Here is a 27,568-nt window from a genome sequence, read left to right as displayed (position 1 = left end):
AGGCTAAATCATATAAAGCTAGTTCCTTCTGACAAGCAAGTGGCCATTTTAGGCTCAGATATATTGGATACATGTTCAAGAAAAGGATTTTGCATTTATGTATGATCCTGTATTTTGAGAAACCAGCAAATGAGCAGGCCTAAAAAGCTCTTACATCTGGTTATAGTATCCTTAGAGTACTCGTGAAACACTTGTGGTCTAATCTTCACAACCACATTTTTCACGTTCCTCGTCCATGAGAGGAGTGGCAAGATTCCCATTACTAATCCGGATAGCTTTAAGTGCATGTAGGAGAACAACCGACAAATTAAGACAGTTATACTTTAAGTGCTGGTGTTTAGAATTGCCAGGATTAAGGCGTCTGTAGCCCTTACCGATCTGTTATCACTGACAAGAGGGTATTGACAAAGGTGGCTGATATTTGGTTTCTTTTTGATGTCTACTTTGACTAATTACAGATGTTGATTGGGTACTTTTTTTCCACAAAAAGCTTTAGGGGTTACATGTATTTTAGCAATTATAAAACCCTTCATACCAGGTTGTGGGACGTTAAAGTGCATTTTCTCATTGGACACTCGCTACACTGCGGGGTGTGCATGACTGGCAGATTACGATCCTATGTGGGAAGTGTTTTGGTGTCATGCATTGGAGACTTTAGGTGGCTCTTATCTGGTCTTCGATGCAGTGCCTTTCAGCGTAACAGTAGGTTGTGTGAGAGAGAAACATGCAAAATACAACTGGAATTTTCTCGCTGTGTGATACAATCTTTAAATGGGACACAGTAGAGAAGTTGGGTAGGTATCAGCAGTAATCTTCTGCCTAAATGTAATCCCTGTAAGAGAATCCCATGCGACAGAAAAAAAATTCAAACTACAAATGCATTCTTTGAAGTAATTGAACATGCTTGTTCTTTATAATTTAAATTTATTCAGCCAATATACAAGTTGTGTTTGGGTCGTGAATTGTTAAACATGGGTATTTTACAGTAAATATTTTCCCTAGAAGGCTGCCGGAAAGGTGGGCTTAAAACGGACACTCATCAAAAAAAAACGAAACCGGTTAGCCAACCAAAAAAAAAACGAAGATTAAAAGGAGGATGGAATCAGGACTGCATGAATTTCAAAGAGATAAATGAAGAAACCCTGTTACAGGGAAACTTCACTATCTCAATTTTAAGGGGGCAGCCTGCCAAAAGATCCTAAACCACCACACTGAAAATCCTCGCTTAATCCAACTGCTCCGTGAAAGATCCTACATCCATTCTGAATTAATGTGAAAACTTCAGGCTTTAAACCCACTCCCACCTCAAAAACAAAAATCAATACAAAAACAATGTTGCAACCTAATCTCCAACTTTATTCCTTCCCACCCACCGTTTTGCTTTAATCCTAAAAACAGAGAACACAGCGATCCTTCCCTAGAGTTACAGGTCAAATTTGCATTCAGTCTCTTTTTTGATGCACCAAATGGCCAGAGTGGAGTCAGAGAAAGGATCCCGTGCCAGTTACAGAAGAGGAACACACGGCAGTGTCTCTTTTAGCTTAGATAATGATGCTGCAATGCCCTTGAGTGGCGCCTCTGTGGTACCCATGACGGTACGATTTCATGGCAGGCATCAGGCACAGTTCCTTGGCAATTCCTCCTCCCAGGCGTGGGTTAGTCATTTAGGGATAGGGACTGTATTCCTCTGCCAGATGGGGCTGCTCCTTCTTTGTCTTTTGCTGGGGAGTCGAAAAGAGAGGGTTTAGGAAGGACAACATAAATGGTAGAGTTAAGCATACCTGCATAATTTTATTTTTGACAAATATGGATTAACATCTTGGATTACCGGCTTCACTTTAAATATATTAGTCGAATATACTGCATCTGGAGCAATAATATCAGCACATTCCACAAAATAAAAACTCGGACAAGTTTGTGAACGCCAATTAAAGTCAGATGAAAAGGAATGAAAAGCTGATAAATTACAAAAAGAGCTACCATGTGTCTGGAATCCATTTCTGTAAGTGAGACATAAAATAAAAATAAAATGTAATTAAATAAAGAAGACAAAATCTTCTAACAAGTCACATTAAAATGTTTGGCAAGTGCTCCTTTGTAGTGACAACAACAACAAACCAGAGGGAAAAACTGAGATAAGACTAAAGACCAATTAATGGGACATGTATCTGATTTTTCCTAGAACTATAAACTATAAAACTATTTAGGAGTACCGGTGTTTGGTTCAAAGAGTCAGATTCAAAACGGCAGGATCAAACAGGCTGACCCAAATCAGAAAATTCATAACCATGTGTGTAACTTATATTGCATAAGTGACTTTAGTGAAATGTAGGAACTACGGTTAAGAGAGCCAGTCGGTAGGTGGGGCGAGTGTGTCTGCTAGCAAACCGCTCATCCACACATATGCAAACATCTCAGCCCGGTATTCCACTTTTTCTGGTCCACAGCGGTGATGGTCAGGGGAATGAGCAAGGCAGAAAGGAGTGTCAATTGACACAAAGCATGCACAGCAAATCCCCTACGGATTTCCTCATGCTCTGTAGAATAGCCACAAACATACTCAACAATAAATCAAGGTAGGAGTGGCAAAGGCATTTTAGAGGATGGCTCACTTCAGACTTGTCCTCGATCATGCGCTCCCATCAGTAGAACTAATCTTTTCACCCAAGGAGGAGAAGGGAGCCCATGAACAGCTAAAAGTCCAGATGCACTATAGCTATTCAGGGATGGGGGTGCTGAAGGCTGCACTAGCGGTGCTCTTACACTCCCCTTCAGGCCCTTCCACACCATACAGGTAGTCCTCACGGTTTAGCACTGTTGCAGTTGCAAGGCTGATGTACATCAATCATCACTGTGATGAAGGGCCTGTGAATTAGGCCTCATGTATTTAGTAGACTGATAATGTATCACAAGACGTGCAAGTCAACCATTGACAGGTTGATGGATTAGATTGAATTATGGAGCGGTATGCTTGACTACATGGGATTTGGCAGAAATCCGTACTGGTTTTGTGGTCGATTGTGGAAAATATATGAAAAGCAGAGGGTCTCAAGGGAAAAATGTATCTGCATATTAGCATTGCCCAAATCGCTCTAAATTAAATCCATCAATCTATCTTTCCAAGTATCCGAAGCCCCAAGAAAAGCAGAATGTAGCTTTAAGTAGTTTTGGAGAATATTTTGTGCATGGCAAGAACGTTTTTAGCCAACAAATGTTAGTTATCTCTAATCATGGATTGTTTTAATGGACTTATATAAGCAAAATGTAACGCAGCTACAGAGGCTAAGGATATCACCCGTGGCACAGCAATAAAGACGATGTTATGGAACGATATCCGTAAGAACTTAATGAAAGTGAGCGATCCCTGCTGCTGTTACAAAGCGAAAGGACAAAATTCAACAGTCATACAGATGAAAATCAGTTGGGTCAAGAAAATATCCAAGGCTATTCAAGCTGGGGCATGAAGGCATGGCATGTGACATTTTAATAAAATCATATCAGGTCTCATAATTAAATTAACTACGGGTCCCGCATCGTTGCTACACTTAATTGCATCTCTTGCCACTAGTTGCTGTGCTGTTGCCCTAGGAGGGGCTCCGCTGACCGCTGTCTGCCGTGAGTGGCCGCATCAACGTTGGGAGAAGGCTCTGCACGGGACTCCGGTTCCCAGGAGCCCGTGCGGCGACACACCTGCGCTTCTACCCGCCCACCGCCACAGTCTTGTGACGTCCTATATAGGCCCTGACGGAATCCGCTTTGCGGTACGCGAGCGGGACGCGCCGGACGAAGCCCGGACAAAGGGCGGGCCCTCTGTGTCCCTCCGAGGACCGACGAGACCGGACCGGGCATAGCACTCTGGTCACATTGAGAGCCATAAGAATACGTCGTATTGTAAGTTGCATTTAATTTCTATTGCTTCAATTCACATACCCGTCACAGTTATTAATATGACCACGATTGTGCCGAGCCCAATATCAACGGTGGCTGACAGAGTGGGAACTATAACGAATGGCACTTTGGATAATTATTTTACCAAGACATCTTCTGCAGGCCTAACAGAGTTTTCTTTAGCAGAGCGCCGAGTTGAGCGTAGACGCTCCATAGAAAACATCAAAAATAGGGCACTGCACGAGCCTAATCCCACAGACATTCTTCAAAACGAGCATACTCTAGTATCAGCTCCTGCTGATGATACCCTAAGTACAGAAGGTGTTCCACTTTTGTTGAGAGAATGTGCAGCACCCAGTACTCTTTCTACTGGAATAGATATCATTAATCCATCACTTGATCTACCCAGCTCTCTAGGAATTTCGACTACTGTGATACCCACTCCCCTTAAGTCTATTAGACAAAAAATAAAGAAAGTTGCACAATCTACAAAGCATGGTCCACCACCTACTAAGAAGAGACGTAACGGGATGGAACCTACGAAACAGAGGATGAGCTACACCGAATTTGGGAAGAAGGCAATCCCCCCTAGCTCCAAAGTTATATCCGCTGTAACTTCCAAGGACGTGACTGGATTGGACATTGTTCCTTTACCATCGTTGACTTCTGTACATATAGAGGGGGAATATAGTACTGAACATTGCTCTAAAGACAATGGGTCTAATACTAAACTCACCAGCAATCTTTTGGATAGTATTGAGATGATTATGCGATCTTATACCCTCGCAATAGTGGAAAGATTGGAAAAAATAGAGAACCGACTAGGAAAAATAGAAGTAGACCTGGGTAGGAAGTCTAGTCCTGCACAATTAAAAGGTAATTCGGAGTTCAATCAGGTCCCAGTTCTCCCCCTTGGGGATAAATCCACTAATAAATCTCGACTACCACTGACTGAAATTGGGCCAGTTGTAAATACAGTTTTAACTAACCCAATACTAGATGTTCCGTCCTCTAGCAGTCATCTATTGAGAGGGTCAGTTCCAGCCCCCAAATCCACTGTGAGCAACCTTACCACCAATCTGACAAACGTTCCTGTGTGTAATACATCAGCTAATACTAACTGTCATCTAACAATCTCTGAAAATAAAACCACCAGAGACATGGGTAATTGTTTGATTGGATCAAAGAGATATGAGGAGGGAGGCCTGTGGCAGACCCGGGGGAATCAGTCTAGGGGACCATTACCGGATCTTGCGCCCGAGGCTGTACCGTATGTCGTGATTCTAACGGGGGTTCCCGAGCTCCCAGTAAACAAGAGAGAGGGTTTCTCCCAACTGAAGAATAAAATAACACACTGGCTGGCATTACATAGGCCAATCGCCAGTAATATAGATGGCGAAATAATTTATGTACGCCGGCTTCAGTGGTTGGGGGGGAAGACCTAAAGATATTGGGGGGGATGTGGTTGTGATTAATTTTAGAGACCAAAATGCAGTACGCTATATCCTGAATTGGCCAGAGGTTAATTTTGATAGTAGCATTATTCCACGTCCTCCGACTTATTTTTACCCTAGATCTGTAGTATTTTCAACCCACCAGACCAAGGGTTATACCTTACCCAGTATTAAATTCCCCAGTACGATGAACATTAGGAACCCTGCCTATGTGCAACATGCAGCCATAACTCCAGAATTGTCTGGGTGGAATACAGTACCTACTAGGCCAAGTCTCCCTGCACATAGGAGCATGGACTATCCAGCACTATTCACTCCACTGGAAATGTCTAATCGGTTCGACATCTTTTGTGGTCTGGATGCCTGTGATTGAAGTCTACAGTTACCCGGGGAGGAGTTAGTGGGAGTGGTTGAGGTCTTGGACAGGACTGCACCCACTGACCTAAACATACCCGATAGAGATCTTAACTTGACCGGTGTTACCATCAATGTGCCAATCAACTCCGAGCACAGTACACAAATAAATAACCAAGGTGACTGCACAAGTGATACATTAATTTATGGTCTAATTAATTATGAGACTCCCGCTGGGGCTACAGGCTCTTCTATACCTAGTAACCTTCCAGGGAAGTTAATTGATACAGATCGCCTGGTGGAGGATAGCGGAACAGTATCAGAGGGAAAGCTGGATATCAGTAGTACAGGAGTTTCTGCAACTGTTCAAAACACCACAACCAGCAATGCGGAGACCCAGTTTCTGGTCTCGTGGAATGTGGCAGGTCTTAAAAACAAGCTGTCCTCCAGGGACTGGGCTACTTTTATTGATAACTTTTTGATAGTCAACATGCAAGAAACATGGGCATTAGAGCCCCAATATAGATCAGGGTATCTCCACTTTGCAATAGCTGCAACCAAAACAAATAGAGGGAGACCCAAGGGGGGATTGACTACTTGGGTAAAACAGGACGATGGCTTTACAATTTCACAACTTGAAATCAATTCAAGGGACATTCTGGCGGTTAAGCTAAAATCTCCATCGTTTGGCGAACTTATCATTTTTAATGTGTATGCCAGAGGAAAGCCAGGAGGGAAACCATCAGAAGTTGTGATGGCACTGGGATACTATGTTAGCATCTGGAGGGGACGGGCCAACCTGTTAATTTGCGGTGATTTCAACTGCTCCTACGAGCCTCTGGACCAAACTGATCTAGAGCTCACGGAGGCAGAGGATATCTGTTGGCAAATCCCCACCCTCAGTCTAACCCCCATCAAACGGTGGACCCAGGCAGCCCTACAACTTAAGACTTTCAGTTTAGAACATGGGCTGAGAGCAGTGAATGGTAGGACACGAGGTGATAAGCAGGGCAATCCAACCTTCAACAATGGACTGAGCACCAGTAGAATTGACTACATCTTGGTCAATCTCGAATTTTGGTCTGCTATACTTGATATGACAGTAATACAGCGTATCGAAAGTGACCATAATCCTTTAAGTCTTGAGTTGCAGCTACACAAAGGGCTGGGGTCAATACAAGATGATTTGATTGATGACATCATGACAAATGATACCCGGCGGGTTAGATGGGCCGAGAGTCTGGGTAAGCCCGAATCTATTAATAAAATGAACGACTTGGTCAAAGAAGCAACAACTGAAATGCTGGGGCAGTCGGATTATGAGGATTGCTGCAGTAGGGTTGTCCATATTCACTCGACCCTTTTTTTTAAACTTAGTACATTTTTTAGTATTTCTAGGAAAAGGCACCTTGGCAAGGGGAAAAGAAAACAGGAATCATGGTATGATAAAAATTGCAGGATTGCTTATAAATCTTTAGCTGACGCAGTGCGATCCACCGATAGGGAAGCTATAAGGGCGGTAAGGATTTATTACAAAAAGACACAAAATGTAGCGAAAAAAACTTGGGACACCAAATACTGGGAGGAGTTACTGGCAGCCAGTAAGTCCAGAGATTCGACGGACTTTTGGCATCTTGTGAGGTGGGGCATGGGGAACCAAAAACCAGCCCCGGTCAATCATGTCCCGCCAGAACAATGGGTCAAGCACTTCAAGTCCCAGTTTGCCAAAACAAATAATGTTCCATTATCCGCCCTAGCCTCTCTTAGTCCTCCTCCGCCAGTAACTACGCTAGTGTTCACCAAAAAAGATGTTGAATGTGCCCTTAATCTAATTCCCAAGGGCAGGGCCCCGGGCTTAGATAAAATTCCTGCAGATCTGTTCTTGTATAGCAGATCTGTCTGGGTCCCTTACATTGAATTATTGGCGAACACTCTGGCCAAAGGCACCATGGTGCCGGACATATGGCGGGGAGCAGAAATCATACCAATTTTTAAGAAGGGTGACCGAGCTGACCCGGGAAACTACAGGCCAATTAGCCTAATAGCCTGCATCCAGAAGGTTGTGGCTAGAATGGTACTTCTCAGGGTCCAGACCTGGATTGAGGAATCGGGAGTTATGTCCACTTTACAGGCTGGTTTTCGACCCCTGACCAGCACGGTGGACCAAGTTTTTAGATTTTCCACAATATATTGGAAATGGGTGGTTCTGGGGGGTGGCACACTATATGCAGCCTTTGTTGATTTAAAGGCTGCATTTGACTTCGTTCCGAGAAATAGGCTGTGGAGAGCGCTCCATGAGCAGGGCATCCCACCTGAATTACTTGCAATTTTGATTACATTACATGAAAACAATTATGCGCAGGTCAGATGGGGCAATCAGAGTCAGGTGACTGACAGCTTCCCAACGGATAGGGGTGTCCGGCAAGGATGCGTGCTGGCACCCACACTATTCACACTATATATAAATAGAGTTATAGATTATTATAGGGACTCTATTACCGATCCACCCAAACAGAACGGCATCCCCGTCCCCCTTTTAATGTTTGCCGACGATACCCTCCTACTATCAAAGACCCAGGAAGGGTTACAGAAGGCAATAGACTGCTTTGAAAAATTTTGCAATGACTACGGCCTTTCTGTTAATGTTTCCAAAACTAAATTTATGACAATGCACAGGCATAGGAACATTAGGGGTAGAGTTTTCATGAATGGGGAACCATTAGAGCAGACTGACAGCTTCAATTACTTGGGTATCACATTGGGCTCCAGGTTACAGTGGAAGCCACATGTGGCCCATCTAATCTCAAAGCATGCGCAACTATCCGGCGCTTTGTTAAGAGAATTTAAGTTATCAGCCACTAAACCCATAGCCCCAGTATTAAAAATCTATGACTCGAGAGTAAGGTCTTCCATGCTGTATGGAGCAGAATTGTGGGGGTCGTCTGAAATAGCAGGCTTACAAAAAGCACATAATAGGTTTCTTCGCTGCATAACAGGCCTCCCACAATCTACACCACTAATACCCCTTCGCATGGACTTGGGGTGTCAGAGTCTAGAAAATATATGTAGATTTAGACCAGTTGCCTACTGGAGAAGACTGTGGGTTACCCCTGAATTGAATCACTATGCATTAGCACTTTTGGAGACGCGCAACATGGATTCTGGGGACAAAATTCCATGGTTTAGAAAGGTAAAAACTCTCTTAAAGTCCCTAGGAATGGGGGATCTTTGGGACAATCCACAGGGGACATCATTTCCTACTAAATTGGAGCTGAAAGAGGCTTATTGGTCACTCATATCCCAGGAGGAGTTCCAGTCACACACTGTTCCATCACATACCAAGGTTTTTTTGGAGCTGAAACATACTACTGGGTATGAGCTGTACTGGGATTTGATCACATTGCCTCTTGATAGGAAATTATATCATCAGTTCAGGGTAGGTACTCTCCCACTGAACACGGTCACCTGTAAATGGGCTTCTAGTAAAAAAGATCAAATGTGCCCTTTTTGCATAATCTACCCTGAAACCATAGTACATATTTTGTTCATCTGCCCAGAATACAAGGTCCCCCGCCTAAGATGGATAAGAGCAGTCTGTATTCAAAAGGGTATTAGGACAGGGATCACTGCATTGAGAATACTTCAAACTGACTGTTCTGAAATAATAGTGATAGCTTTAGCTAAATTTTTTAAACTGATGTGGCTAATTAGAGCTGGGAAACTGAAAGCCCTCCAGCCGCCCTAAAAGAAATTCAGTATAAAGGTGGAATTTCTGTATTCTTCTTAGCCTGTTTTTATGAAAGACAGATATTTATTCTTTTATCTGGTCGAGTAGGAATGCCACACATGTAGTAAACCTAAATCATGTCCCTTCTAGTTTTAGTATCATGAATTCTATACAAAATCTAAATGTGTAGCCTAAACTGGAAACATCTGATGATGAATTGTTTTAAATGTGTTTTTTTGTAAATGATGATGAGATTTGTTTTTAATCTGTCTTTTATGACAATAAGTCGAAATAAAGACTGTTTGAATTATAAATTAACTCACTTAGGTGAGGGGCAATAGCAAGAAGACAAAGTGTTACAGAAGAGGCCAGCTGTACATGTGCACCTGATGAATACAGAAAAGTCCCCACCATACCTTTCTTTTCATCATCTTTCTTTTTGGCAGCGTCTTCCCTTTGTTTCCGTATAATGGCTAACCGAGCCAGATCTGCCTTTGCCTGGTCTGTCTTTCCAGCGAGGTGCATTTTCATATACCGCTCTTTGGCTTTCTGTTTTTCAATTTCTTCTCTGTTAAACAAAACACAATGTTTAATGTATCTGTAGGCTTGCAACCTCCGCTCCTTCCACAAAAATCACTTTGGGGCTCTCAGCCATACTTCGCGTTTGGAAAGCCGCCCAACAACCGAATACACTCTAGTCTCATTCTGCAAAGATGCATAAACTGTAAACCAAGCTCAGATCTACACCACATGCATCCACATTTTCCATTGTATGCCCAATGAAGTAAAACACGTATCCTAAAAACAATAAAAAAATAAACATTTTAATTCCCACCCTCACCATCTTCAAACTTTTCATGAGTGGAAAACAGATAACATCTTTTGTGGCAAAATGACACACAGATCAACAACACAAGGCAGTTAAAGCGTCCTTCAAACATGTCATCAGTATTGCATGTTTCAATTTCACTACATAAATGGACAATAGTTAAGCACTACAGGAAACAGCCACGTATTGGTATACTTTGAAACAAAAAAATGTTACATGTAAACATCACAAGATCACAAATTACTTTTTTATTTACCATGTAACCGTAATCATATAAGCCAGCATGCTACAACCTAGCACACAAAATATGTGAAACAAGACGTATTGCACTCTTAGGAGGTGAAGGATTTCAGTCTCAGAGGAAGCTTCAAACCGAATGCAATAGTGCCCTGCTCTTTCAAAACGCAAACTAACAAGTATTTGAATTTTTTTTTCCAATTCCTCTATGGCACCACTCAAGCACGGGTATCTAAAGATCACATTAACTAGCAGATGAAAGCGGTCTGCTTTGCAGAAGAGTAGCAAACGAGGTCTTCCACAGAGATATGCGTTGCCGGCTGTCAAGGAGGAAGTACGGAACACTAAAGACAACTGGGAAATTGGTGCAATGCTTACTTTTTAAAATAATAATTATAACATATGCCAAAAATAAATAAATGTGGCACTATCTCAACGTGGTGGCTATACATTTGCAATAGACGTAGTTTTTTTTTTTTTTTTTTTAAAGTACCCATGACAAATAATTTTATTTGAAAAAAAGCAAGGGTTAACAAGCAGGCTGGTGTGCTTAGAACAGATACAAAACCCTTTTTAATTTTTCAGCACATCACAGGAAAATGAGATTCTTATTGGGGAAAAGAAAAGGATACTATAGGCTTTGAACTGAACATATTGTTTATGCTTCGAACTAAACATACTGTTAAAACACATGGATGACAAAAGAAATTATAGTATACAGTATAGAAATAAAAACACTGGTAGGGTAGAATAAATGATTTGCCTACCAGCTTTGGCACTGAAGTGCACTTCTTTTTAGGCGATGTGTGCACTGATCAGGCAAAAAGCAGTCGCTCACAGAGCAATTCAGCCAATCGCTGAAGCGCACTGACCCACTACATCATCCTGTGGGGCACGGAAACAAAATGTAAATGACAGAACAAATCAATGAATGAAGAGAGCTGACCTAAAATCCTTTTATGTATTTTTTTTTTTTTTTATGTACGAATTGTTTTCCTTAGATAATAAAAAACAACAGATTAAGCTGCTTCTAAACCAAACCTATAATTGAGGATTATAATTGGATTGTGAATAAAAAGGAAGACGAAAAGATGCAGCTTTCATAACTGCCAATAGGTTTTCAGTGGTTTCCAACTGTTTACAGGAACCAGAGGAATACAGAAGCAGAATACTGATGCTGGAAGAAAAAATCTTTTAGGAGGAGCAATGAGACCTAGAAAATTGTTTAAAGCGAAATAATGTTTGAATAAGGGGATAGCAGAGGGAAAAGGCGTAAAGATTATGTGCAAAGGGCGCACTTATCCGAATTGACGGAATCCACAGAACCACTACTGGAGAAAAAGAGGGTTCAACCGGACATCTTGTCACAACAACACTTCTTTGAGAAGGAACTCATAACAGATTGTGTGAGAGAAGGGGAAGCATTTATTTTAACTGTGCAGAGTAACGATTGTATCAAGTCCTCTCACCAATCAATCTACAGAAATTCAGACCAGTGACCAAATTTCTAAAAGACTAGGCAATTCGGTACAGATGGGGCCAATCTTTTCAAATTAAGCTTGCCAGGAAAGACCAGCACTGAGGCACAAATCCTTTTACAGAAACATGTGAGAGATTTGGCAGTCAAATAGATAAAGGCACCCAAGTGGCAAGCAATTAAGAGATGTAGCTGCAGGTAAAAGCAAAGCTGTAATGCATAGAAAGAGATAACAAGCAGGGATGTCCACACTCTACCCTCCAGTTTACCTTACTATGGAACTGCCAGAGCAGAGAAGCTGGGTAAATGCTCATATAAATAATTAGATGTGGGTGGAGATGAATTTAAACTCGCTATGATTGCTTTAGCTATACTATTGTCAATGATGGACCTGATAATTTTCCCCGTCTGCATTTCTGGCAAAACATAAGCTCTACTGTTGAGTGTCAATGTTTAAAATCAATTTAAAGAAGTAGGAGTAACTCCACCTTTCACTGACAAGAGAGAGGTAGCAGACCTTTGATACTACAATCTGACCAATGAGATGGGGTTGAATTCTTAATGTGTGGGGATCGACTTGGCAGCTCAGTCTTAAAAGGGACCCTGTGTAGGGCAGAGATAGCAGGCCTGGACACATACAATACTATCTTGGATCGGTGGTATAGCAGTGCTCATAATTAACTTATACCTAGCTCTTCAAAGCTGATCAGTTCCCGAAAGGATAGTCTCTGTAGCTGGCACCTAAGGGGTTTGCTATCATTTCCTAGTCACTGGGGAAAAAGTCCTAAAGGCTGACACCTTAGTTCCAGCAAAGAAGAGTTCTCGAACCAGGAGCTTCCACTCTAAAATCCGAACCGGAAGGCAGAAGACAAGAATCGGAGGTGCAGTCTTTGTCCTGGTGCTTTGTTACTAAGAGTGCAATCACGCACGTCTTGTGACACAAAAACGTTGGGGCAAAAAAAAAACTAGATACGGTGAGGATCAATCATAGATGGCTGGTGAATGAAGAACATGTGCATCTACAGTCACACAAGCTAATGGGCAAAAACTGTTGCGTGTGGGTCCCCCAGTGACAGGTCTTTTTGCAAAGGTTAAGAGACCCCTTATCTGCTGGCTGAGGTGTTAAACTGACACAAACGAGGTGCATCTTTGGACAGACAGTATTATTCATTGTTAAAACTACAAAATAACAAATACTGTTATACATAGACTGTGGTACATAGTGTGCCGCATAGTTTTGTCATCCTCACTGTTGCATAATCTCAATGGGCCGGACTATAAGTATATGCAACATGACAACAAAAGCCAACCAAATCTGTCACATGGACACTGGGATGGGGATAAAGACATAATAAAAGTGAAGTTGGAACAATAAAAACAAACACTGGAACACGGACACCACGACAGTAAGACTGGAAGACATGGAAACAATGGGACACTACTTCATTGCTGGCACAACTGGCAGAGGCATTACGACTTTCACACTGGAAAACTGGAAGTGCGCCATCGAAAAGGGAACACAAACATTGGGAGTACAGCACAGGTAAAGTTCACTGGCAGAGGGATATTGACATAGGTACAATACCACTGGGCTGGCCATTAATATTGGGTCCTCTAAGCGATCACACGGTCTTTGACACATGAACATATTACATGTAAGGGGTGACTGAACCATGGACGTTTAAGGAGATATTGGGACATATACAATAGTACAGTTGCACTGAAAAAAGGGCAACTGATACAGAGATACTGATGAGTATTGTCATGTTATGTCTATTTGTATAACGCACTAATCACCTGTGAGGGACTTGAGCAGGTGTCATGTGAATGTCCCTTAGGAGTATTTCGAAGAGCAGGGTCTACAGCTTCTTGAAGAACTCAAGAAGTGAGGCGGAGGCACCGATGTGTTGTGAATGAATGCGTGAATGAGGTAGCATTTATAAAGCACCTAGTTACCAGAGGGCATCCCAGCGCTGAAGCAGTGGGAAGCAGTTCTATGTTTTTGGTGTGTTGTATGAGAACCAACGACCTACATCCTGTTCTGTTCTTGTTAATGGGGGTGGGGGATGTGTGTGAGTGAGTGTGAGGCGGAGCATAGGTGTCTGTTAGGCTGGTGAAGTCTACGCAGTTGAGGTATGCTGGGCCAGTGATGTGTTAATCTTTGTGTGTGAGGAGTTCGGATTGGCTGCATTTGTAAATGCAGGGCGAGTGGAGTTCTGAGGTGGGGTGAAATGGGGGTTTGGCGTGGGCGGTTGAGTACGAGTCTTGAAGTGGCGTTTTGGATAGACGAGTTTATGAGCTGCTTGTAGATTTCGGCAGAGTGCATTACTGAAGTCAAGCTTGCTAGTGAGGAGTGCTTGCGTGACAGAATATCTGGTGTTCTGTGGCAGCCACTAGAAGGTTTTTTGTAGCATACATATTGAATAGCTTTTTGGTCACAGAGGAGGGCACGGGACAGAGTGGCACAGTCTTTCGGGAAGGTCCCAGTGCTCTTTAAGTTGCCCTGCACTGACACACGCAGGCAATTGTAGTGTGCAAGTGCCCATCTGGTGTTAGGTGCACATTTACGCTGTCCTGTGGTTCCATTACACTGCAGCCATCCCTGCCAGAAGATGATTCGCCCTCGTTCAGAGCTCTGAAGGCACCCTGATCTGCATGCTTAGGGGAACGGAGGCCAATTTATTTTAGCCTAGGATGCGGAGAAGAGCTGATGTGTGATGGGTGAGTTGTGACCAGCATGAAGGCAGGCCTGTAAAATAAACCTCTCAGAGAAAATAATGAATCAGTTCATTCTTTCTTTCCCCCCCCCCCTCCCAGTCGCTAGGTTTACTGAAACTGCTAAACGTGTTGCTGACCTGGTAGTAACTCTTGCATCAGATTCTCCCACGCCATTCAAGTGAAGTCACAATTGCCCTGTATCCTGATTATACAACGATTCCCACCAAAAAGGTAATTGAAAATGAATATTCACAAAGCTACGTGGGACGTTTTTTTTTTTTTTAAACTTCTGTGTGGATAGGATGTTGACACCTAGATCTTCGTAAAGGGCTCTCGGGGTGGGAGGTACATCACTGGCAAATGTTGCTTTTCTACTTCAAATTATAGTTGATACTCCTTCCTCATGAATTTAAACTCGCAGCAATGTGATTTATTGATTTTTATCACCTTCAAGCCATCAGTCTGGGACCGCTTGACAATTGTCACAAAGGCCCAACTGAAAGGTTCATTTTAGGGAATGCTGCCTTTTGCCAAATTATTTATGCTGAGGACTGGTTATTTCAGTTCACTTTCTGATAGCGCCTCCACTAAGGGTCGTGTGCAGATTATCGCAATGTCATGTTCTTTACCATGCTCCATGCTGCACATAAAGCAGCTCTGAAGCGACCTATTTAAAGTCCCTGCCTTCTGCTTTCCCTTCTACCACAAAGTGGATTTATTTTTTTCTCCCATCTTTTGATCAACACGCTTAGGCCTGGCTATCATAGCACAAAAATGAGACAACCAAGAACCATGTGCTGAAAACGCACTTGTTCAGAAAACCGGCAAAGGTGTCTTTAGTGACATGTACTATCATGACAGTCATGTTCCTATTGTAAAGGCGTGGAGATTGATTCTAGTTGTTCTAGCTCATACCTTTAGTTCTAGAAGATCCTTTTAAAATGGAGCAAGGGGATTGTTTTGGGGCCAGACTGTAAAGAACATAGCAGGTTCATAAAGATGTGCTAGAGACAAAAATGATTAATCCTGGTGACATTTGATTACAAATGATACAAGCACTTTAAAACCAGAAGTAAAGTAGTTCAAACTGGGGATAAATGTCCATATAAGCATTAAACGTAAAGAAGTTGAACAGTAACCTCTCTCTCCTAGATAGCTCCTTTGGACCTTCCAGGTCCAGCTGAGTAACCTTTTTGGTGGTTTGAGCTGCTCGATTGGGATTTTCTATGTCTATCAACCCTTCCACTCCTTTCCGCTTTTGCTGAGGAAGGAAAACATGAAATATTTTTAGTAAAACTCTGGTGAGCTAAATGTCCATCGATAAACAAACATTACTGTTTGGTTATTATAAACCACATTTTCAGGCGTATAATGCATACTACCCCTAGAGTGGACCTAGCAGAACAATCATAGTACAGAGTACAGCCAATTCAGCAGTCTGTGCAGAGCAAGATGAATGAATGAATAAAGCATTTCAATAGCGCACGGCGACCCAAGAGAGTGCCCGATCAGGCAGCACAGCAGGATGTAATTAGGGGCAAATAAGTGTCCCATCACCCTAAACCAGGGATGGCCAGCGGTATACTAATAGGACTATGTTTCGGTCAGGGCAGATCATGGTCGTAGAAGGACTTCCCTAAAAATATTTAGGGCCCTGCTCTTCATGATAAATTATATACACACACACACACACAATTGCAAAGCCCTTCTGTGACCATGATCCAGCCCCGGTCAAAACAGTCCTATTTCTATGTCGATGGCCATCCCGGTTTTTCATTTTTAAACTCTGGTCACCCCACCCATACTCCCCCTTCGAGCCTGAATAATAATGTTTCAGCTTCTTTTTGAACCTCATAATCTGTCTAAAATAATCTGGCAGGTTATTCCACAGATTAGCTGCTTTCACGGTGAAAGAAGAGCCACCTCTCCGTTTCTGAAAGCGAGTGGTCACAATGAGTCCCGCTGAGCTAGAGCACAGCCGCCTCCCAGAGCAGTATGCCTGGACACAGTATACATAATGTTATATCAAAATATATGAACGAGATGCTGAACAGCCTTTCTAACCAAGATTATTCTCTTCTTGATGCTCGGGAGATATTCCTTAAATAAACCCAATACCACCCACCATGTGCAACATTATCTCTTGAGATTGCATGCAGTGCTGCAGAATAAGACGTGCAACAGCTGAAACATATTCCCTTATTTGCATGTGGACAACTAAATTCAGGTGAGGTAAAGCCCATACTGGAAGAAGAAAGTCAGCCCTTCTGATATTACAATTCACCAAAGTTTATTATGCACAGCAAATGTGCTGCAAAGCCTTTCAAAACTTTCAGGTCTGCACCAAACTTTGGGCTCATGCACAAAACACTAAAGGACCGATCTTGCTGCTGAATTAAATTATCTGCTTGCACACTGGCTATTCATTTTCTACATCCAATATTGTCTTCCGCTATGCACAAGACTTTACATCATTAGATAAATGCCATCACATCTACAGACTGGACGTCACATTCCCTGAAAATCTTTTTTGTTTTCCCTCTAGTCAACACTTTTACTGCTTCCCAAGTTATCTGCAAATTTCACAATAAAACTCCAGATTTCCTGTCCCACATCATTTTCGACTAAATTACTTCATGCAGGACAGATAACTTAATACAGTTATTGTCTTGGCCTGAGGCACTCCACTTGTAACTTACTCCTGTTTAAAAACATTTCACAGCCCTCGGATTCATGTTCCTTAGTGTATGCTTGAACCACACCATAATAGCGGTTTGACTGCAATTCTTTTTACAACCTTTGGTACCATACAAAAGGAGTATCGGTAAGCCTGAATACCAAGTAACCTGCATTCTCCTGCCAAAATAGCTATGGTAACTCCATTAGCCTGATCGTGGTTTAACATTTCAAACATTATAAAATGTATTGCTTTGACAAAAATGAAACCATGTAAAATGGCTAAAGTCTAAAATGAGTTGAGTAAAAGAAAATTAGGAATGCAGCATATAAGCCTTGTCACATTACACATGAAATTCCAAAGACAGCATATCAACTAGCTTACTTAAAAACAGCATTAATATTGGTCTAAATCGGTGTTAAATATTTTGTTCTCATTTTAGAACAGAGATAGCAGAAAATTGAATAGATCGACGTGAAATGGAACTCAAACACTTTCTAAAGCAACAATATTCACAGAGAAATCTTATCCTAACGTTTCTTAATTTATAAAAGATTTAACACACAAAGATTAACTTATCCTTAAAGTAGCGACTGCTACCTGGTAATCGTCATCATCTTCATCCTCGCTATCGTCAGAGTCTTTTTTCTCTTTTGTTGGATCACCTGCTGCTAACTCGCCACCATTTTCAGCAAGGAGCTCTGCTTCCTGTGGAGTAAGCACATGTTAAAAAAACTACATATAAAAATAAAAAGCTCAGACAGCCAAGTCCACAGACTTACTTTAGTCCTCTGTGATAAAGAAAAACACAAAAAGTGTCCTCAGACCCGTCTCAAGGTTGGTCTAATAAACTTCAACTCCGATCATATTAATCCTACACCAGTTACAACCATTTACATAAAATACAGTAGTTTTTTAAATTAGGTAGACAACTGCAACATACTCACGTTGGCAGAATGAAAAAAATAAATTCCAAAGATCAAGACACACATACCTGACTGAACAGAGGAAAGTCAGGTTGATATGGATGGTGGTTTCACTACCAACACTGAAATCCAAATTGGTACCACAGAACACGAGTGTGTGGGTGGAAGAGAAGGGGTTTGGGGGTGGCAGTAAAGGGCATCCTACAGGCCCAAAGAAATTCTATCACAGTTAACCACTCTGTGATTACTGGATGTCACATTGTGATATTGCAAGCATCTAAATGAAAAGAACGGACAAACCCGGAGAAGAAGACAGTCCTAAAGGAATAACAACTTTATGCTTATAATGAGATGCTCACAAAAGTTCCAAACGATTTAGGGCCCCTAAAAAACCTAGTAGAATACCGACAAAATGCAGTGGCTGGGGTGAGAATGGGCAGGAATATGGAGGCAATACAGGGCGATGATTGATACAACTACAGAAAACATTCAAATGTGAACAGGTAACCACAACACATGCCCAGCCCTATCCAACTAGGTTGATTTAGGACTTCTGTATTTTAAAAACAAAAAACCAACAAAAAAAAAAAGAAGAAGAAAGGAGCGAATGCACTGGTCATATTTATTTAATTTGGAAGTAACTGCTTAAGCCCTGTAAAGCCTATTTAAACATTAGGTTTGGGTAGTTCAACTGTGCATGGAGTGTAGCTACTTTAAGAGGTCTTGCTATAAGCAGCCAAACCAATTCACTCATTCAAAAGTTAAAAATCCAACACACTATTTTAAACGTTCCACAAAGGCAGTACATGCAAAGTCCAAATGTCAGACTAGTGTCTGGGTGCATGGTATCGTCTAGTTTCCCTTGCTAAATTCCAGTTACTTGTGGCATATAGATATATAATTAGTACTTTGTAACCTGACAGTATGTAGTCCTTCTCAAACTTTTGTATAGTTAGAGGTCTTTGTGCAACTAAAACACTGCTGCTCCCAGAAAGAAACTAACAAAGCCCATTTGCAAAGGTGGACATCATACAAATCTGATACGCCTGAATGCCAACCTGGCATGTCTGTGGAAAGTGGCATCTAGCAAATCTGTAGGAAATTCACCCATGGGTATTGAGAAAATATCATTCAAGGCCCAAAAATGCATTGTACTAAAAAGGTAGGCCTGGGCGGTGAACTCAGCTCGCAAAGTTTTCTGCACTCCGCAGAAAACTCCGCTTTGCGTAGTGCAGCAGAGTTTTTTCCCCGCTCGCGATCAGTAAGTTCACGAGCGCAAGCTGCCGCTTGGGTACAATTTCTACCCGAGCGGCAGGAAGACCAGCGTGAACAGCAGTTCGCACTACACTCCGCCGCTTGCGGAACTTCGGAGTATTTTTGCGGAGTTCTGCGTAGCAAAACTCCGCAAACTATGCCCAGGCTTAATAAAGAACAGTATAAAGAAAGAAATAAGGCCCCTTCTTGGTTTACTTGAGTCCTACCAGAAATTTTTTAAAAGCCATTGGATCAACTAAACAGATCGTGTCTCACTAGGATCCGGAGCCTAAAAAGGCACACAAACATCAGCCATATTTACATCACATATGGAATACTACTCCCATAATATATTAATAAGGGGCAATTAACATAAATAAAACCTAGAGTAACAAAATATTGTCTTAAGCCAGCTCTCTACTTATCACTACTGGCATTCTGCAGGGGTCTATCATATCTCCCTATTCAATACAATGTGCACATATAATCAGTCCATCAATTTATTAGCAGGTTCGGAATACAATTCTTAACTTATACCAATAATACACGGCTAAAATGCTACATCAGGCATTATGAGTTCCTGGACGGCAATTGCTGAAGACGGAACAGAGTACCTAGAAAAGGCAGTTACCTCTCCCCTACAGCCGTGTTTCCCCATGGGGTGTCTGTGACAAAGGCATAGCAGGGGGGAGATCCATATGCAGTGGAGAGACAGGGGGAGTTCCCACCTCTCCATGCCCTCTTAGAGTACGTTTTGGTCAACACAAAGTACTGTGTGGAATGCAGAGCCCCCAGGGCGCAAAGAAACAGGCAGAAGAGAATAGTAATTTAACTTTTGTTACACAAATTACACTTTGAAGCAGCTATACAATAGCTTAAGTATTGCTACAAGCCTAAAGTCAGCAGATGGCCGTATGCGACCCAGGACACAGTGTTCAAGTCCTGTTCTTTTCTTTTACAGGTCCTTCTTCAAAGTTTGTGAAGCTAAATAGAATAAACTGAAAGAAAGTAAGATTACAGCACCCAGAATTCACTGGCTTCTTAAATGAAAGCCTAGGATTAAAGAAACATGTCCTTCGTAAAGGAGTCTTCCGGTAACCTAGAACAATCAGACAATTGTGCAAAGAATGTATTTTGTACAGAAGGAAAACTGGAGTTTGCAGTAGTTCTTGCTGAACTCCACACTCTCGAAGCATAAAGCAGCACTAAGGAAAGAGATTCATGATGCACGCCTCAAATATAGAGTAGTATTTGTTTAAACATAAGATTTCCAAGGTATCTCGGAGTTAGTAGTGAAAGCGATGCTGTATCCCCTCCTTTCGAACCTAGTGCTGATAGCTACTTGAGAATTAAATGTAGCGGGTCAGTAACTCTTATTATAGATGGCACTTGCTGGTATTTTTGTGTGCGTTTTTAGCAGTACAAAAGTAGACGTCACTAATATCAACACGATACTCATTTCGACAACCTTGTAAAGATAAAACGCTGAGTCAGGGGCTACATACTGAGCATATTAAAAAAAAAAAGACATCTGCATTAAATAGGGTGAGTTGAGGGACTGTGCTCAGGTAACTAGCTTTCTAGTGCCAGACCTCGCTTTCAAAGAGAGTGTGGTTTGCACTTTAGTTCACAGTTTAAAGTGATTGAAGACACCAAAACCAGACTTTAGGAAACAATGTTAACAAGCCATTGTCCCTCCAAGGTCTGAAGTTCACTCACTCTTTGATGAGATCACGGTTGTGAACGCTTACAGGTGGTCCTCACCACAACTATAAATCTGGTTTAGGTCTGCAATCCCCACACTTTGATGCTGCTGTGCTGGTAAGCTTTGCAAGAGTGCTCCTGCCCATCCAAAGACTGCCGCCTTAAGAGCACCCGTCAGTGCCTCGCTGATCAATGGCCTGGGCGCAAATTACAGGCGAGCTGTGATCCCCCCTTATTGACTATTCCACAAGAGCACCATGCCCCCCGCTCCCATCTGCCCAGTTATGTATTCCATTGATGCAGAGATGTCATAAGTCCTTAAACATCACATGTAAAACATTAATTGCATATTAGTTGCTTCTGCATTTAAAGCATGCGCAAGGGAGAGCCTCTGCCTCAGCTGTACACTCCTGCCAACCAAGCACCTAATGCCTCAAGATTATTCATTATTTCTTCAGAAAATCTGGCAATATTCGTACATAAAAAAGTAGCAGAAATAAAAGTAAAATATCAACCTGCAAAAATGGGGTAGGGGTGCGCGTCGAAAAGTATAGTAACCCTCTTTTCTGGGGAGAGGATGTAGCGTGGTTCGACAAAAGTCTGTAAGCACTCAAGATAGCTTTGCCGGGGTTCGTGCACGCTTGCTCACAATAACCAAGAAGTTTGACAAAAGTCCGTATGTGCTCAGATACCATTGTTGAGGTTTGCGCACACTTGCTCACAAATAACAAAGACATTGGACCAAAGAGGATGAAAAGGAGTACTTAGGCCATGCGCCACTGATGACAAAAAAAAAAAAACACATGAAGAACAGGAAATAGCAAGCTACAACCAATAGAAATGTAGGAAAAGTGGCAAGCCCATAAACACAAGAAAAGAAAGAGCAGGGGGGGGGGGGGTGTAAGCCCCTTTTAAGATTTTTATTAAATACAACAGATTTCACAAGCACAGCCCAAGCGTTGTGCAGGTAAAACCAATAAAAAAAAATAATACAAAATCAGACTCCAAATTAAAGGAGGAAGTGCATGTTTCAGCAGTAAGTTCAACCTGTACTTTTTATATACATAATCTCTCACTCTCACGCCACCCCTCCCTCCATTTCTCAAATGTGACAGCAGTAATCTTCTGTCTGCATTAGGCAGATCCTGCCTAGAAAAATAAAACATATTTGGGCATGAATAAAACTCATGCATTGCCTGCAATCTCTATGAAATCAATTAAAATCAATTTCGTAGATTAGTTACCTCAGTCCCTCACTGTGCCAGCACCAAACCTTTGCTAAACCATCTTCACTGCTTTCTTATTGCTACTATTTTTTTTCAGGAGTTTGTTCAGAAATGTCAGTTTGATTATAGATTTTCTTTTTTGGGCCTACAGATTCTCCACACATTCCTACATTTCTCTTCTACTCTTCTAACCTTTATCTTTTCAAGGTCCCCTGTTTCCTTAAGACCGCCTTTGGAGGACATCCCTTCTCCATGCTTGCACCTCAACTGTTCTCCTACAAAATCACAAACGCACGATATCTCACACCATAGTCTCGTATTTGTAACAACTTAGCCATTAAATTGTATTATCAGAATGTACAATTAGATATGCTTTAACTGGTCAATTATATATGCCTTGATCAAAAATAGAAATTCCACTATGCCTTTGTATGATCTCTCTCAAGAAAAAAAATTCCAGTTTCTGTAGATGAAACCTTCTCATGTTGGAGCTTAATTTACCTTTATGCATCCGTTTGGATATTTTGAATTTGCATTTTATCTAGGTCTCTCTGAGAAAGTGCATCTTTTGCTTGGTTAGCCCCCCACTTTTTGCCTGGTTTTCATGTGGTTTCAAATGTAGTGCACAGGGTTCCTGCCAATAAGGTCCTCTATGACAGTGCTTCTTCCCTACAACAAACCCCCAATTAGTACTTCTCTCCCATGTAAGTCCCTAGTAAATGGTACCCTGAGTACCTAGGTACTGAAGAGGGTCCCCTGGGACCCCACTCACTGGGAGCATGCCACTGTCTTGCATGCCGCTGTAAGGGAGAAAATGACAAAGTTGACATGGTACCATGCCAACCAGCACGACCTGTAGGCATAGGTAAGGGCCTCACAGCCCAATGCAGGGTGCACTATACCACAGATGAAGGCATATCTGAATGAGCAGTTATGCCCCTAAAATAGTGGGGTCTATCATTTGCCCAAGATTGTAAGTGCCAGGGATGCCATAGAGAGCACATGGACTGGGAGCTCGACAACTCGAGTTCCACAGCACCATGCCGGCTTCACTGAACACAGGAGTGTTTGGTACCAAACTACTCCTTACAATAAACCCACATTGATCCAGTGTGGGATTTATTGTACCATGTAGTCGGAGGGCACCTCAGAAAACCTACCAATCCTTGTGTGGTCTCAGGCTGTAGGCAGCCAGCCACCATGAGAATGGTTTCTGGTCTCCTGGGTAGAGAGCCCCTGCTCTCTGGGACCAGAAACAATGCGCATCCTGGGCAGGTGTCATACCTCCTCACCCAGGATGGGCCAGTGCTTGAAGAGGGTAGCTTCAAATGCCGGCCGCCTTTGTAATGCAACCCCCAGCCTCTGCTGCTAGCAGCAGATGGCAGACCTTGGTTTACACCCCCAGTTTGGACAGAAAATCTGGCTGGAAAAATGTAAAAGAATAGGTGTGCCCATCTATACCAACCCCCCCTTAAGGTGGAGGAAGCGAGGTGAAGCGCACATTTCAGTCCCCACCATCTTGAAGGGGAGGACCCCCTCCAATCGGGGCTACGTCTATGCCCCCCTCCCAAAGGAGGGTGGCATAATAGTGTGTGCACATTTAATCAGTGTGGGTACTTGTTCCCATGTGAAGAGGGTATAAAAAACATTAAAGAAAAGGTGTGGTTGAAATATATGGTTCCAGGGGGATCTTCCTTATTTGGAAGTGTTGCCCTCACACACCTTTGTGGGTGTCATGCTTAATCATTGGTCGTATTGCTCCTCATGGGGCCGGCGCTGCAATGCCCCATGGGCCCTGTGAGAGCACTCTTTGTCGAAGATCTTTTCTTGTATCAGCCGTGGCGGTGCATGCGGGTGTGTGGGGTATAATTAAGGCTCCCGGTTTTCCATTTAAACGGATTTTTGCATATAAATACAGTGGGAAAAATAGTTTTCCTTTCTCTGTGTTTATAAATATAAACTGAAAAATGCAAGTAACTATGTTAACCAAGGGATTTTTTGTAGCTACAATAACGTAGTATGTTTGCATTTGTGGATTGGTCAGCCTGGTTTCAGGTGCTTCGGACGCTAGCTTTTTGGGTAGGTTTCCCCTATGAAATGGTTCCAAAAAAGAAACACATTTTTGCTGGAAATGTAGTCTTCTTCTGACATATTTCTCTTGCAAAGTGCAGCCTCAGGACGAAGAAAACAACAGTTCAAAGCATGTAAAATAAATAAAGGCACAGTGGACGCAAAGTGGCCAGATTGGGTTTATTCACACTCGAACACATTAGCACCTCTTTACAGAGTTTGCCTGTTAAGCGTTACTTTTGTTTTCTTAACATTCTTTGAAGAGCATTGAAGTGCACCATTCCTGGAGGTGCCATAACAAAGGCAGACGGTAAGGGGCCATCAGGCCTCCTTTTGTTGTAGTATCCTGGCTGGGGCTATGGGGTGGGGAGGAGATGCACACCTAAAAGCAATGGAGGGAAAACAAATGTACACAGCTTATCACCTTTCATGCACTTAAAAGAGGCATGCTCTTCAGTCCCTGTATAAAAGATAGGCATGCACTATAGGAATGTTAGATGTGCTGGTATATCCTAGTATTTACACAAATAATTTAAATACCTTTATTTTGCTTTATTTCTTTTATAGTGCTATAGCGCTACTCATCCCAATGCAGGGTGTCAGAGTGCTTTTAATCACACGTACACATTCTACATTGACAAAAAATCATGTGAGTAAAAATCAACGTGTCGTATGTGTTAAGACAGTGGCGGTTACAGGGTGTAGGAGCCACATGTCATCCATAGCTCACTGTGCTATATTGGAAGGATTACAATTTATGAACTGCAAGTCACAAAAGGACCTCTTTGTTCAAAGCAGTAACCCATTTATCCATCTACATAAATCTATCTAAACCTATAACAACCAAGTGCCCATTATCTATTTAAATAAGTGTGAAAAAATACTAGCGGCAGCGTCTTTTTTGCTTGCGACAAAAATAAATGTGGATAAACGCAGATAAAATGACAACAAAAAAATGGATAAATACAGATGGAAATGTTAAAAAAATAAATACCATAAAACCGGGAGCCCAGGTATAATGTGTAAGGTGAAGAATGTGATCTTAAAATTACCTAAAGGACATCAAATTGTATTCAGAGACCCTTCAGTAAGGTAACTAAGATATGTTAGTGTGCACAAGGTTATAATATGCCAGTACTCAGTGAGTGTGTTGTAGTGAACTATAGTGGTTTCACTATTCAGGTCGACCTGTTTCACCCTATGTTGGTCCAGTACTGGATTCCTAGTGTTTAAGGACCCAAAAGTATGTTCCCTACCCCTGAATTAGGGTGGGTATCTAGAGTCTTATTATACTCAATCCACAGGGATCCTAGGTATCTATGTCATGCTCAACCCAGTATGAATCCATAAATCAACCTGGAGGAAGAAGAAAGATATAGGGAAAGGATTTGAAATATCCAAAAAAATCAATGTTTTATTGTGGACAGCACATATGATGCACGTAGGGTCTCTGCATATCAAAGTATCATGCAGTGCCATGCTGTGTTGTCCGAGCTCTACGTTAGCTCTTCAATTGGCGAGTGCCACCAGTCCCTAAATCAGTCGTGAAATCACTGTGTAACAGAAAGCATTACTAAAAAATATAAAATAGAGACTACATAAACGGGAACGCATAACATACTATTATTACAGATAAAAATGCATTGTCATTACTGACTCCCATGAGGTATTTGTATTTCTTACCCATGCTAATAAGACACAATGTGCCCTAGGTCAAGGCAGGGGGCCGCAAGATTATTGTGGTGTCTGTAAAAGAATAATATCAAAGGCCGAGGTGGTCAATGCATAGTTTCACCAATTGCGTACTCACATGTCACTTTCTCCTCTGCAATCAATATACTCACAGTTCTGGTCAGCAGCCCGTCACCTATGTTCCTACTCAAACGCCTACAAATAGTACAGAACCAGGCAGCAAGACTGATATTTAAGCAACCTAAATGGCAGTCAGCCAGCCCCCTGCTAGCCAAACTGCACTGGCTACCCATCGCCCAACGTGTAGCTTTTAAGACCGGCTGCTTACTTTTCAAGGCCTTACACTGCAGGAGTCCCAAATTTATCAGCCGTCTGATTGAGAAACATGTCCCACGCCATATCCTACGGTCTGCCCATCTCAGGCTACTAACCATCCCAGTCATCAAACTTAAACGCCAGGGAGGGTGCAGGTTCTCTTACCTTGCCCGAGCTTCTGGAACTCTCTGCCGTTGGACATCAGGATGCAGGACAATCTGATGGGTTTTAGAAAGGCTCTCAAAGCCTGGTTGTTTGCGCAGACCTACGCTTAGCTCTCCCCGCTGTGACACTTGCAACAATTAGCACCATGAAACCTTCTGGCTTTACAAGCTCTTATTAACATAACCTAACCCTCGTCCTGCCAGCCTGCAGATAAAGTGCATGGCTGAAAGGGGCTTACTTACGTACCCAAAGCCTGGGTAATGAAGCTCACCTGATGTAGAGACCCAGAAGTACACTCTGCACCAAAAAGCATTGTGGGTACATGTGAGTCCAAGGTGATTGGGGCGTATGGTGGCGGCCATCTTCTCTGTAGAAGAAGTTCTACGGCGATAGTGTGAGTTGGTAGCGGCCATCTTGCGATGGTCAGAGGGATCTCATGTTCTTAAGGAGCTCCCGTTAATCAGTGTGCTCTCTGAAATTTCTGATGTTATATTAGGACAATCATTGTTAAATCACAACAATGGTCGGCGTATCTCCAATAGTAGCCATGAAGGAATTGTTATGGAGGATCTTTTGGCAAACTTCATATTCTGTGTATATTGAGATGTGTTCCTTGTAATACGAATATGCTACTTACCAGTATGCATCTGTTCTTGGCATGTAGGGCTGCTGACATTCATATCTGTGCATAGATCGCCGCCTAGTGTTGGGTCCGGATGATTGCACATTGTTGTCCTGGAAGAGTCTTCGAAGTATCACGAGATCGGTGGCTCCTCCCCTGGACTACAGTGCGCATGGGCATCCTCTCCATCCTCAGATTGTTTTTCGCCATTGTGGCAGTGATGGAGTAGATAC

General features: G+C 42.3%; 1 protein-coding gene across 2 annotated transcripts in view; it reads right to left on the bottom strand.

The window, feature by feature from the left end:
* Nucleotides 1-881: 881 nt before the first annotated feature.
* PDAP1 (PDGFA associated protein 1) overlaps nucleotides 882-27,568 on the bottom strand; it is a 93,648-nt gene continuing 66,961 nt past the window's right edge. For both annotated transcript variants that reach the window (XM_085629126.1, XM_085629127.1), the window contains exons 3-6: nucleotides 17,962-18,069; nucleotides 15,824-15,945; nucleotides 9,840-9,991; nucleotides 882-1,721 (exon numbers count right to left, since the gene is read on the bottom strand). In XM_085629126.1, coding sequence (XP_085485252.1) covers nucleotides 1,657-1,721; nucleotides 9,840-9,991; nucleotides 15,824-15,945; nucleotides 17,962-18,069 — 447 coding nt within the window. In that variant the 3' untranslated portion in view covers nucleotides 882-1,656. The remainder of the gene's footprint in view (nucleotides 1,722-9,839; nucleotides 9,992-15,823; nucleotides 15,946-17,961; nucleotides 18,070-27,568) is intronic.

The sequence above is a fragment of the Triturus cristatus genome, chromosome 10 (genome assembly GCF_964204655.1).
Source record: "Triturus cristatus chromosome 10, aTriCri1.1, whole genome shotgun sequence".
Taxonomy (NCBI): Eukaryota; Metazoa; Chordata; class Amphibia; order Caudata; family Salamandridae; genus Triturus; species Triturus cristatus.
The sequence above is the reverse complement of the archived record's forward strand: the minus strand, read 5'-3'. Positions and strand labels throughout refer to the sequence as shown.